General features: G+C 31.3%; 1 protein-coding gene across 1 annotated transcript in view; it reads right to left on the reverse strand.

Moving 5' to 3' along the window:
• Positions 1-11,912, reverse strand: part of LOC149933520 (uncharacterized) — a 30,210-nt gene extending 18,298 nt beyond the window's left edge. The window contains exons 1-2 of the mRNA XM_090157316.1: positions 11,791-11,912; positions 1,501-1,569 (exon numbers count right to left, since the gene is read on the reverse strand). Of these exons, the coding sequence (XP_090013442.1) occupies positions 1,501-1,545 (45 nt within the window). The 5' untranslated portion in view covers positions 1,546-1,569; positions 11,791-11,912. The remainder of the gene's footprint in view (positions 1-1,500; positions 1,570-11,790) is intronic.
• Positions 11,913-12,549: the final 637 nt, after the last annotated feature.

Consider the following 12,549-nt stretch of genomic DNA (forward strand, 5'->3'; position numbering starts at 1 on the left):
ATTTGACAAGGACGCAAAATCGCAAACTTAAATAAGCACTTATTATAACTTTCCAATTTGGATGATTTCCAAGAATTACGTGTGTAACGATTCTATACTACAATAATCTAAATTATTCGTGACAAATATCTTAATAAATTCATGAATGAATAAGTTAACTTAATCGTAATTATGAGTATAAAATTATTTAAATCATTACAATTCATCTGTTCTGCTCAAGCTTTATATTGTACTTCAATTATTTAGCTACTATTTTCCTTGAATTACACTCACGACGTCAGTGCATCTGTATCTTTTAAAGGTTTTTTTTGTCTCGCATGCGAACTTGGATTAAGTTTTTATTTTAAATGACATCGCTCACAGTATTGGGAAAGCTAAATATATAAGCATCCTGGTAATTATCGCTTAATGATCTACAATTCCGTAATAGGCACTTCGTTAACTAACAAGCGATGAAACCTTCACTTCAGCAATAATTAGCCGTACTTCTCATTAGCGGTATTTCGCTCCGGAAATTAAGGGATTTTTACGACAAATAAATATTAATGAGTGCCCACTCATCTTTCCGTCAATTGCGGGCGGTCGAATCTGCTTGACGTACTTTGGCTTGTAACCTTTAAAATTCGACACATTGGTGTTAAAAACAGCGAAAAGGAGAAGTTAAGCACGGAAAATACTCGAAGAAATACGTCAACGGCCTTTTCATAACCTTTTTAAGGTTAAAAAGTCTAGAGCCATTAGTCGATAGTTTTAGAATATGTTTTGGAAAATTAAAAGGAGCAGTTTGCGGGATTCATATTATATTGAAGCATATCATTCTATTATTAAAATATAAATAACATTAAAACATGTTTCGACGTCACTGTCTCGCGCATAAATAGTGTGTTTAATTACTATCTGACGCATGCGCAGTTAGATAAAACACAGTCAAGGATGGAACATTAAAGTCATGCCTCATCATGACCTCGATGACCTATGAGGTAGGATAACTGGCTTTGTTCTTTCGAAACAATTATTTATAAAGCCAATAGATGGCGGTGTGGTTATTGGAACTCGTTTATTTCAGTACATAGAATGTAATATCCTCAATAAAAGCCGTTTCTATTTTTTTGAAAACCCTTAAGACAGTTTCGATAAAATTGTAGGTTTTTTAGTTTCGTACTCAGATTCTGACCAAAACAGGTTAAATTTCATTGTAATTTTCTGGAAAACCCGTCAACGCAAACTCAATAAATAAATCGAATGTGTGCCTAATGAGAAAATAAATTTCCAGTTACGCGGATTCGGCTCTAGGCAAAGAAGCCAGCAAATGATTTGACTGTTTGTCGATGGCCACAAACTGGGCGCCGAAGGACGTTACTCTCCCTAATTAGCATTCGTTTTCTACATCTCGCGTTTTAATAAATGGGGAAAAACCCCGGATATGTTTTATGGGCTTCTTCGTATTTCGAACGCAAATATCGGGGAGTCCCGTTGCGAATTTGACAAAGATCGACTTACCTGACTAAGCAGAGCTCCGATCAACCACGGAGGTAAGGACCCCATGGTCTGGATCTTGACCTCTGATCCCTTCAAAAATAGAAAAAAATATCATTAGAATCACACGGATGGGCAGTGAATTACCAAAGAGCGTTTGCCTAGGGCAGTACACGAGCCGGATCTCTAGAAAATTGAAGATGCCATTTGGTTTTTCCTATTTAAAAAACACGTTTTAGCTCTAAGCAATATGTTATTTCTGATAAGATTAATGCAGATTTTTTTAATTTTCAAATAACTCAAAGTTTTAGAGCGCAGTTTTACTCAGGAGGACACTGAAATTTCAGGTGGTAAAAAGCAGCAAAAAATCCCTGTTGAGATAGTTGGGCATTTGAATTACAGAATTATTTCTAAAGCGTTAAGATTACTGGTTTAAGAGTGGAACGATAATTTTTAGGCATAGATGCGCTAACACTTTTACTTTTAAGAATTATAATATCCTACATTTTTTTGTGCCTAAAATTGCTCTTAAATTAAATAAAACAATGCATAGCTGAATCGGCCAAACATGAGAGTACTCAGTTAAAATGCTTCAAATTTCATTTATTCAGCTCTCGATACATTAACAAGCGAGAGGAGAGCGTTTACTTTAATATAAATTCTTATTTTGTGTCAACAAATAAGAAATATCTGGCTTGTTGTATTACGTATTTTGGAGCGTAAGACATCTTAAAATAAATAATATTATAAACTTGTGAAATTAAACAAAACATTACAAACTATTTCCAAAACCAAATTATTTTCATTATATTTGATAAACAATTATTTTCAATAAATTTGATAAACAATTATTTTCATTAAATTTGATAAACAATTATTTTCATAATATTAAAATGAAAATAATTTCATGATATCTAAAACAAAACTATTTAATTATATTTAAAATTAAGTTAATTCTATGATAAATGAATCAAAATAACGTTTCTGATACTTATATAAAAATTATTTTTATGATATTTAATTCAAAATTATTTTTATGAAATTTAAATCAAAATTACTAATGGTTTCAAATTAGCTTAAATTTTCTAGTGCATACAATATAATAAAAATTAAAAACAACGAATTGATCTGGTGCACAAGCGTTTAAAATTTTATAATAATAAAAAACTCGACCCAGGTTTTGGTAACCCTCAGGTACCATTACTTTTATGATTCTTAAATCACAAATATTTTAATGATATACAAATCAAAATTATTTTTATATTTAAAACCAAAAGATTTTAGTTATACCTAAAACAAAATTACTTTCGTGATATTTGAAACAAAATTACTTTCGTGATATTAGAAACAAAATTACTTTCGTGATATTTGAAACAAAATTACTTTAGTGATATTTGAAACAAAATTACTTTCGTGATATTTGAAACAAAATTACTTTCGTGATATTTGAAACAAAATTACTTTCGTGATATATGAAACAAAATTACTTTCGTGATATTTGAAACAAAATTACTTTCGTGATATTTGAAACAAAATTACTTTCGTGATATATGAAACAAAATTACTTTCGTGATATTTGAATCCAAATTACTTTCGTGATATTTGAAACAAAATAATTTTAAAGACATTTAAAAACTTAAGGGGAATACCACCCTCCTACGCATTGTAACCCGGCCACCTGAATTAAGGGCTTCAAAAGTCGCATGATGACTTAGGCCTAAGGTGGTGCCTTGGGTATTAGCCTAGCTGATTATTATTTTATTATTATTATATTCTTCCAGTCAAGAAAATTAGTTTAGCTTTAGTTTGCATAGATTAATAAGCACACTGTAAGCGGGGATTCAATCTGGAAAACAGGCAAGCTTCAGAAATCGACATCAATATTCCGGTTCTACAATCATCGCGACATTTGAATTTAAATTATTCGTCTATTGTTTCCTGATCTGGAACTTGGTTTCAATTTGGAAAAAAAATGAGGGGCCACCATAATCGCTTATGACCCGGCCTAACGGGTCTTTCTCGATGATAACCGGGGAATTACTTTCGAGAACTCCCCTTTCTCTGGCGTCTTCGTCTTGTCTAATACCGTTAGATTAAACAACCGGTTATTCCTCATACAGCCGCCTTATTCTTATGTCTTATATAAAACTACAATTGGCGGTAGAAGAGTCTGGCAAACAAATTCTATATAAAACAAAAATAATATTCCGTTATTTAACTTTCAACTTTTTCACCCTATATTCTATTCGGGGTTTTTTGAACTTAACGAATTTAGGTGTGTTATAAAAGGACCAGATTTACAGAAAAGTACTAACCGGTATTTCTATATTTATATGGCATAATGGAAAAGGTCCGTCGTAAAGCCTTTTTTATATTTCTATAAAATAGTGTTTAAATCAAGTTTCCAGACTTACTTTTTAATGAAATGGTATCCTATTTATCGCGTATTCTTAAATGCTGTTTTTTAAATGGCAATTTATTTTAAGGAAGTCAATAATTTAGAATGGCTTTCACTAAAGCCCGATTCACCGGTAATTTAAGGAAATTAACTTTAAATATATTGCCCGGAAAAATTTAAATAGGGAACTTACTGTACAAATTCATTCCTAAAGTTGGGTACACGATTGAAATGGTGAATTATGGATTTCCGTTTAAACGTGTTTTTTTAATATCAAGCACTTTTAGGTTTACAGAAGGGAAAATTTTAACCAATAAATGAAAACTAGTCACGTCTTTTTTTACACTAAGGTGGCGTAACGACCGTAGCCATTAAGGGAGTATCAAGTGGGACGTTCGATGGACGAATTTCATATTTTTGCTGGAAAGGGCGTTGTAAATGATGATGTGATATTAAATTAACAATAATAAAAATAATAATAATATGCTAGGCTACATGGCTACAACGCAGGTAGCGTCTTTTAATGTAATTATTGCATTTGGTCGGTTATAATAATTAGTAGCTAAACACTTTAACAGAAATTCTACTTATCGAAAAGCCTTTAAAAGGTGTTCGACGATATTCTAAATGAACAAACTATTCTATAATAAAAATGCACTGGATTCGTTTCTAATAGTGCTTTTGTACCATTAATAAAAATTTATTATAAACAAAAGTGAATATTCGATAACCGCATCCACGGAATCTCACGCCCAGGTAATAACAGTACCTCCCTTTGTAAAACTCCAGGATTTCATCTACAATTGAGTGCTTGAAAAGAAGAAAACGGTACGACCGCACGACCTTATAAAAAGGAAAATCAGTTGAATACCTTGAAAGCGCAAATTATTTTAAGAAATTGTATAATTCACCGGCAATTTTTAAATAAATGTTCCTCAATTTTTCGAATGTAAAATTGTAGTTTGCGTACAATATAATGCGTGTATCGTAAATCGAAAACGTAGATGTACGTAACGATAAATTGCTCTATTCGATACCCTGTCTATCGAAATCCAGCAGAAGATTGCCATGACCCGTTATTGATAGTATTTTTCTACACTCCAAGTTATTAACGGTCTATTTATCGACGAATAATATGAAATTTTTTTAATGAAGAGATAATTCTTAAAGATTATAGTCAGTATATAGGATGGTAAAATTTATTCTATAATTTAGTTAACGCAACTGTTGTTACCGGGGTTTAAAAGGTTGTCATATGTCATATTTTCGAAAACCATTTTAGTCACGACAGTCAATATAACAGATAGAAGTAAGTTTTTGGCGACACGTGTGTGAGTAAATATTAAACATCCCGGATCTTGGAAATCAGTAACAATATATTTTAACTTCAATGTCATTTCTGCTTTTTCTCGGGTCTGGGCTGTTTATTACACTTTTTTTACAATCGTTAGTATTAATGACATACGTGTTTAGGTGGTCATATACCAAGTACTTTGTGGTAAAACACAAATAATGAACAATTACATTAATAAATATATAACGAGAAAAATTCGAAAACAAACAAAACCAATTCATTGTAGACTTTGGAACTTAGATTTTTAGAGGACTTCATGCATAAATTTCACTTAGATTCGATAGACAAAATATTTATGCGTGAAGAAGCTAAACATTATCTTGTTCTATCTTTTTTCCCTTTTGCAGAATTTTCGAATTTTAGTTTTGGCTTAACGTAGCCTTGTAAAAATTCAACGTGCCTTCCAAAAAAAAAATCCTTCGGTATGTTTTCTGACAAATAACAGCTAAAAACATCTTAAAATGTCGCTAAATAAAAAACGGTGTTAATAGTACTACATTCAGTACTACAACTAACGATTAATTGAGGATTAATAATTTTAGCAACAAAACAAAATATACACTATCTGGGTGCCCTTTGACCCCATCACTCTACCTTACTTTCGCTTATGACCGCGCCGAAAGGTTAAACATGCAGAGTCTAAATATCGTTCCTGTTAATTATCTGTTCTTGGACGAAAAAATTTAGGGTTTTTAGGTCTTAACAAATTACTTTACTACTTAATTTTTAATCATATTTTGTTACTCTCAATATTTTTAACGCTATTTATATCGAAATAATAAAATAACAAACGTTAATCCGCTTTAAATATCGCATTCCTTTGGCTAGAGGCCAAATACAAAGTACCGTAAAACTTCCCTATATACTTAAGACAAACGAAAAACCACCTTATTAAACACGTGGTTTTTTATAGCGCCATTGTCAAATCAAACTAGTTATGGCATCCTTCACCCGCGTAATGATTCGAGATTCCTTTCAGCATTTAGCCATTCACCACCGGCGCGTGCTAAATAGATTCGAAAGTCATTAGACGATCGTGTGTCGAGATCAAGTTTCTATAATCGCGAACCTATTATTACCCGAAAGGGCATAAATTATATTGGCTCTTCTATGACGTTTTTCTTCAATCAATTCCCGAGCCACCTGCCACTGGCTCTGAAACGGGGGCCCTCGCTGAGAGATTCGAGAGATACCGTACGAAGGGGCTCTCTGTAACCCCTGTGCCAGTTGACCCTGGAGAGGTTCTAGAGATATATTGGCATTATCCTCGCTTCTTCTAAAAGCGGGCAGAGTTGGCCGTACATCACATTCATCGCGTTGCCTCTTTTTACTATGTCAAGGACGATCTGTCCACCGACATCAATTTGGGGAATTTTCTTCGCGCTGGGTTAGGAACTCTCGTGACAAACCTGTCCGTAACTTTAATTTGTAGCGCGTGGGAACTGCATCGGAAAGCCAATATGATGTACGTTCAGCCTGTTCCTAGCTCTTTTATGCGCGTCCAGCGTTAAATATCATCCGGGTCGAGCTCGATTAGCGGGAAAATAACACGATTAAAAAAACGAAAAAGCGACTGCTATAGTAATTAGTTAATTATTGATTCGTTACGGCATTTACGATAGAGAGTTATTATATAAGCGTACCGTTTTTAAGATATGTAGTATAAAGTTATTGTTTTCTTTGATGACTGTCTTTAATGATTTTTTAAAGCGCGAATAACAAAGTATTTCAGAAAGAAACTCGCCCAAGATATTTTAATAAATTTTAATGATTTTTTGTAATTATTAATATTCGTATTTAATAATCGAAATATCAATATTATTAATAATTATATTTTGAATTTTGAAAAGAATGTTTATTTTAAGTGATGAATAATACGGGTGTAAATGATTCATTGAGAGGGTTTGTTATACTGCCTCAGAGGATGATGAGTTTCAGTTAATTAATTTTATGATTTTTTAAAGTATATTATGAAGCTTTGCTAATAATAATATTTTTTAAATACATATTTAATAAAATAATGATTAACATTATTAAAAATTTTATTTTGAAGGTTGAAAAATATTATTATTTGAAGTGATATTTATTAAGGATAATATGTTTCAATGATAATTTTGGTTACTCAGTGTCACACGATAATGGCAAAAAGAAAAATTTCTTTGATTACCATTTCAAGTGTATTCAAAATACAATGGTAACTGGTATGTAAGGTTCCATTTACCTAAGCTCCCTTCTTAAACTGTCACTACCAATTTCATCTTCCTGTACTGTAAGTTTTCGATAAAACGGGTCGCTATTGCGGAAGAGCTTGAAAGTGGGAGATGAATAGGAATTAAGATAAATCTTTTTCCGATTACGTGTAGAGACATCTATCGGTAACAATGGAAAATTTAAATTAAGTAAAGTCATTTGATCTAAATATTTACATAATCAGGCTTACAGACATTTTAGGATTTCAAACGATAGAGCGCGCCACTAAACTTTTTTGTTTGTTATTTAAGTCACGTTAAATTGTATTAGACTCCCCAATGAGCAAACCTTCTGTGATATCTAAACTTCTGCAGAATGTTCTAAAATTTGCTTCAAAATCAGTGGTGACCAAAACAAAATCATCCCATTTGGAATTTTTATATTTTGTAATTAAGAAAGTTTTCTCTCGAATTAAACTTGTACAGGACGTAATTTCCGGCCAAAACTTTCTGGTTAAAATTTACCGGTAAAGGTAAAGTCAGAATTTTCCAAAAAAATCGTGTTTATTTCCGAGGTCAAGAACGATCAGTCAATTTAATTTAGGCAAATTGAAAAAGGAGCTTTCACCCGCTTTACTTAATAGTAAACTCTTTCAAAAACAAGAATTTTTGTTTGACGTTAAACGAGTCTCATATCATGTCATGTTCGTTTCAAAATAATCTGTCCAATTTTCACGATCAAGAATTCCCTACATGACTACGAAAAATGAAATATAATTTTATATTAGTTTGGCCAGGGGGGGGGGCAGAAGACAAATAATTGAAGTGGTACAAAAGCGTTGTAAACTAACAAAAATTAATATATTAATATTGTCCAAACAGTTTCTCTGTGTCTGTCCTCGTGTATCCGGCTTTACCACCCAATAACGTTAACTGATGAAATTGCTTTTTTCCAACGTTTATTTCTATTATTCAAATTTAATATGAAAATTTTAAGCGGAAATATGATTTATGAAATTTTTACTAGTGCTATTTAGGGGGGTACAAATACGTACATCGCACCCACACTTAAATCAGGAGGGTTCAGTGTAACCCTATACCCCAGGATTTTTATATCAATTTATTTGAATTAATTATTACTTAATTAATAGCATTTTGAAAACTTTAACTCTTATTTGTTTTATTTAATTGTTTACATTTGCAGTTCAAGTAAACTTCTGTGGTACTGCAATATTCCCGTATTCCCCACTATATTTTCCGTAATTTTTTCTATCATTTTTTGTTCATTTTTTCCATCATTTTTTCCGCCATTTTCCGTCATATTTTCCGCCGAGTGTGAACCCTGATTATCTTTGTCTAAAGGCGTCAACCCTTATCTTCAATTTTGCAAACATTTTTCTTTCCAGTGAACAGGACAGAAAAAAACAATATTCGCCGGCGGCTGTGTATACATTTGAAACGAGAGAGCCCAGGCAATTATAATTACGAGGCGCGCGACTTAATTAAAAACAAACGAATTGGGCGGATAATTGCGATTTTTAATAGCTTAATTGGATTGGCAGAAATCGTGCGCTATTTCGTATCAAAGAAGAAACACAATACAAGTTTAAAGAAAGCGTGGAGACAAATTAACGGAATACAGCTGAAGTATCCACTTTCCAATAAAATTGACGATCAGACTGCAAAACCGGCTTAAAAAAGAATTTTCTTTATGTATAGTTCTTTTCACAGTCAATCGGGAGAATAATTATCACGCCAGCGAATTTTTTTGCCATCCTTATCCAAAAAAATTATAATCCACGTAGCTTTCACGAGCAAGTACAGGGTGCTTAATATATAACGTTTCTTTGAAAAAAATAAAATTTTATTTTACTTAAATGAATAAGATATTTTCTTAATTGTTTCCAAGTCTACTGCAGGGTTTTTAGTTTTTCCTAAGTTTACTTTGGAAGTTTGAGGAATTGAAACAAAGATAATTTGTTTCGTAATTTCAGATACAAAATATAAATTAAACTGTAATATTTTTCGAGTTATATGAAATATAAATTAGAAAACTGACATTACAATTTCAATGAGAAAAAGTTTTAATGCGTTTGTGGAAAAGCCATGATCAAAATATATTTATATTTTTCATTTTAAATTAACATTAATTGCGGTGTTATGTTTCTAATGGTGATAGAACAACCGGGATATTAAATATTAAGGAAATTAAAATCCATAAAAGTGTTCTGGAAACGTGAAAAACATCCTCCGAAGGTTCACGTTTCAGGATGATAAAATGTATCTTTAAAGAAAGTAATCATATTCTTACAATTGCCGTAGCGTTATCTGATAATTTTGAAAGTTCCCAGATCATTTGCTTTTGAATCGGTCAATCGTAAACACGCTGTATTATAAATAAATAGCGGCCACCGTAAAGATTGAGCTTTTCTCTTTGGTTTTTTTGTCTGCCAATCAACAGGTATACGCTTGAGAGGTTTTTGACTGGTCTCTGTCATTTTGCCAATAATGCTTTTTGGGTGCCGTATTTTCTCATTACGCGAAGAATAGGATTGGGTTTCAATTTGCCAAAGCAATCTTGTTTCGTTATCGCGATAGAGATCCTTCAAATTTTAACTACTAGCGTCTGTACGCCAATCTATCCATCTATTGGCACCGTTACTCTCATAGTGACTTTCCAATGATTCTCATGCTGATATAAAACATCCGGTTGCATTCAAACATGACCCAGTGTAAATTGTATTTGCTGATTATCTTATTTTCTATATAGATTTCTAGGTACCGGTTGTCCAATATTATCTTTTGAACAGCGCTTCTTCGCGGGAGTTGCGCTTTAGCGCTGTTATATAAAATAGATAGTCTAAATAACGAAGGATTCATTACCGTTGGTTCGTTCTGAATTTAACAGACTACGCTGATCGAGAGCAAAGATCAATTATCAAGGCTTTTGAAAACTGTCCAATTTTAACTTTGCACTGAAAATTATATTTTACCTCTTGATGTAGACAATACAAATTTAAAGAGGTGAGTTTCCATTGCAAAAATAAATTAATTTTTTAGGTCATTACTGAAAGCTAAAATTGGTTGCTATTTATATGATCATTCAGATTTTTATCTGAGCGTAAGTTATAATATTTATCTAGTTCAAGATGATTAAAGTAAGGAATACTTTAACGTTCTTTAATTTTTTTAAATATAACGTAATATACGGAAGGTTAAAATTACACTATTTGATAAAAAATAATTGTGCATTTTCAAATTTGAATAAAAGCAATATCTTTAAATTAAATAGCTACTCTATTAATTATTAATATGAAGCTATGTCCAAGAGCTGAATTTTTGTATCAAATTTAAAGTTTATTTTTTAATACTTTTTAAAATTTTAAAATTAAATTAAATTTTTTTAAACCTCTTATTTATCGAATTTTGAAAAGCTTTATGGAATCCGATTAAAATAGTTAATACTGCTAAAAATTTAATGCATTTTTTAGATATCTTTAATTAATTACCTATATAAATGGTAATAATTTTTAAAATATACTTATGATTTTACTTAAGTGGGTAAGAAATTGAATTTCATTAAAACTATTAAAATAAATGACAGAAATTTTTATACAAATTAATATTTTTATTAAGATTAAATATTTGAAATAACTTTAAGTATAACTACTATAGCCTAATAAATATATTTCTAATAAATTAAGATAAAATCGAAATTATTGTAAGAACATTTTAAGAAATAAAGAAAATAATTTCGTGATTTTTATATGGGTATGAAAATGTTTTTCATAAAAACTAATTAAATATATTTAATTAAATATTATATTTGTATATACTATATTAAATTAAAATATTATTAAATAAATATAATGTTATATTTACAAATATTTTTTAATTTAAACTATAAATAATGTTACTACGTCTTAATAAGATGATAAATATATTTTTAACATATAAAATGAAATTAGTAAAATTTAAAAGAAAATCAACGGTTACTTTTTCTATTATAAACACGTTTTTTTACAAATATTTGAAATATACTATCGTTGAGCTCAATTGGCTTTGAGATTTTAAATTTGAAAAATATTAAAATTTTTCATATCATTAAAAATATAAATTTAAAACCGTCAAACGTAGACAATAATTTCTTTGATATTTATATTAAAAAATCTTATATCGTGTAAAATATATTTAAAAAGTTATAAATTGTATTTGTAATAATATATATATATTATGTATAAATACTAGAAATATCCTACAGAAAATTAATATTTTTTAATCGTTATCGGTGAAGTACCTCTGAATTATTTATATTTTAATGTCTGACTTTTTTAAAGGATTAACGCGTCAGATAAGATGAAATATATCCTTACCTGAAGAGATGGTTAGTCGTATATCCGTGAAGATATCTTTCCCGGACAACCGTGGATGACTATGGGAATGTGATGGAGAGAGAGAGAGAGAGTGATGTTTGAGGATGAGGATTGGGTTCCTGGATCCTCTCTTCGGCGATGCGGGGCCAAACTCTCTCTTTTTATACCTCTGACACACTTTCTCTTTTTCCCAAACTTGTCTTTGAAGATTCACCACCGACACCGTCGGAGATGCTGTGCCGATGTCTGGCCCGCGCGCGGAGGGGAGGGGGACCCGGGGAGGGCGCCGAAGAGGAACCCCGAATCTTCCTCAATTTCACAGATTAATGGATAATCTGGCTTTTGCCGGGACCTCCTCACTCCGTCCAACCAAATTTAATGGCCGCGATTTCAAAGAATTAATCTTTTTCTTTAAATGTCAAGACACCTGTTCATCACGCAGGCCGTCCCATGGACCTAAATGCTATGTTAGTCATAAACCTTAATTGATACGGAAGGCTAAACGAACTTTGAACTCGCAAGATTTTAATTTAATTCAAATTTGATTTCTAACGAAGCATATAGGTCATACTTCCATGGGACTGCTAAGTTAATAAGCTTAACACGGAATTTCACAGATTTTGACTGATTATTTTACATTTTGTTATACTAAATTGCTTAACGGTTTTGCTGATAGTCGAAATTAAACCACACTGCAAACCGTGCTATATAACTCAGATCCGGCTCTGGGCCCTGAAAAAAATAATAAACATTTGTCCT

Source organism: Leiobunum rupestre, chromosome 8 (assembly GCF_980474605.1).
Source record: "Leiobunum rupestre chromosome 8, qqLeiRupe1.1.hap1, whole genome shotgun sequence".
In the NCBI taxonomy this organism is placed as follows: Eukaryota; Metazoa; Arthropoda; class Arachnida; order Opiliones; family Sclerosomatidae; genus Leiobunum; species Leiobunum rupestre.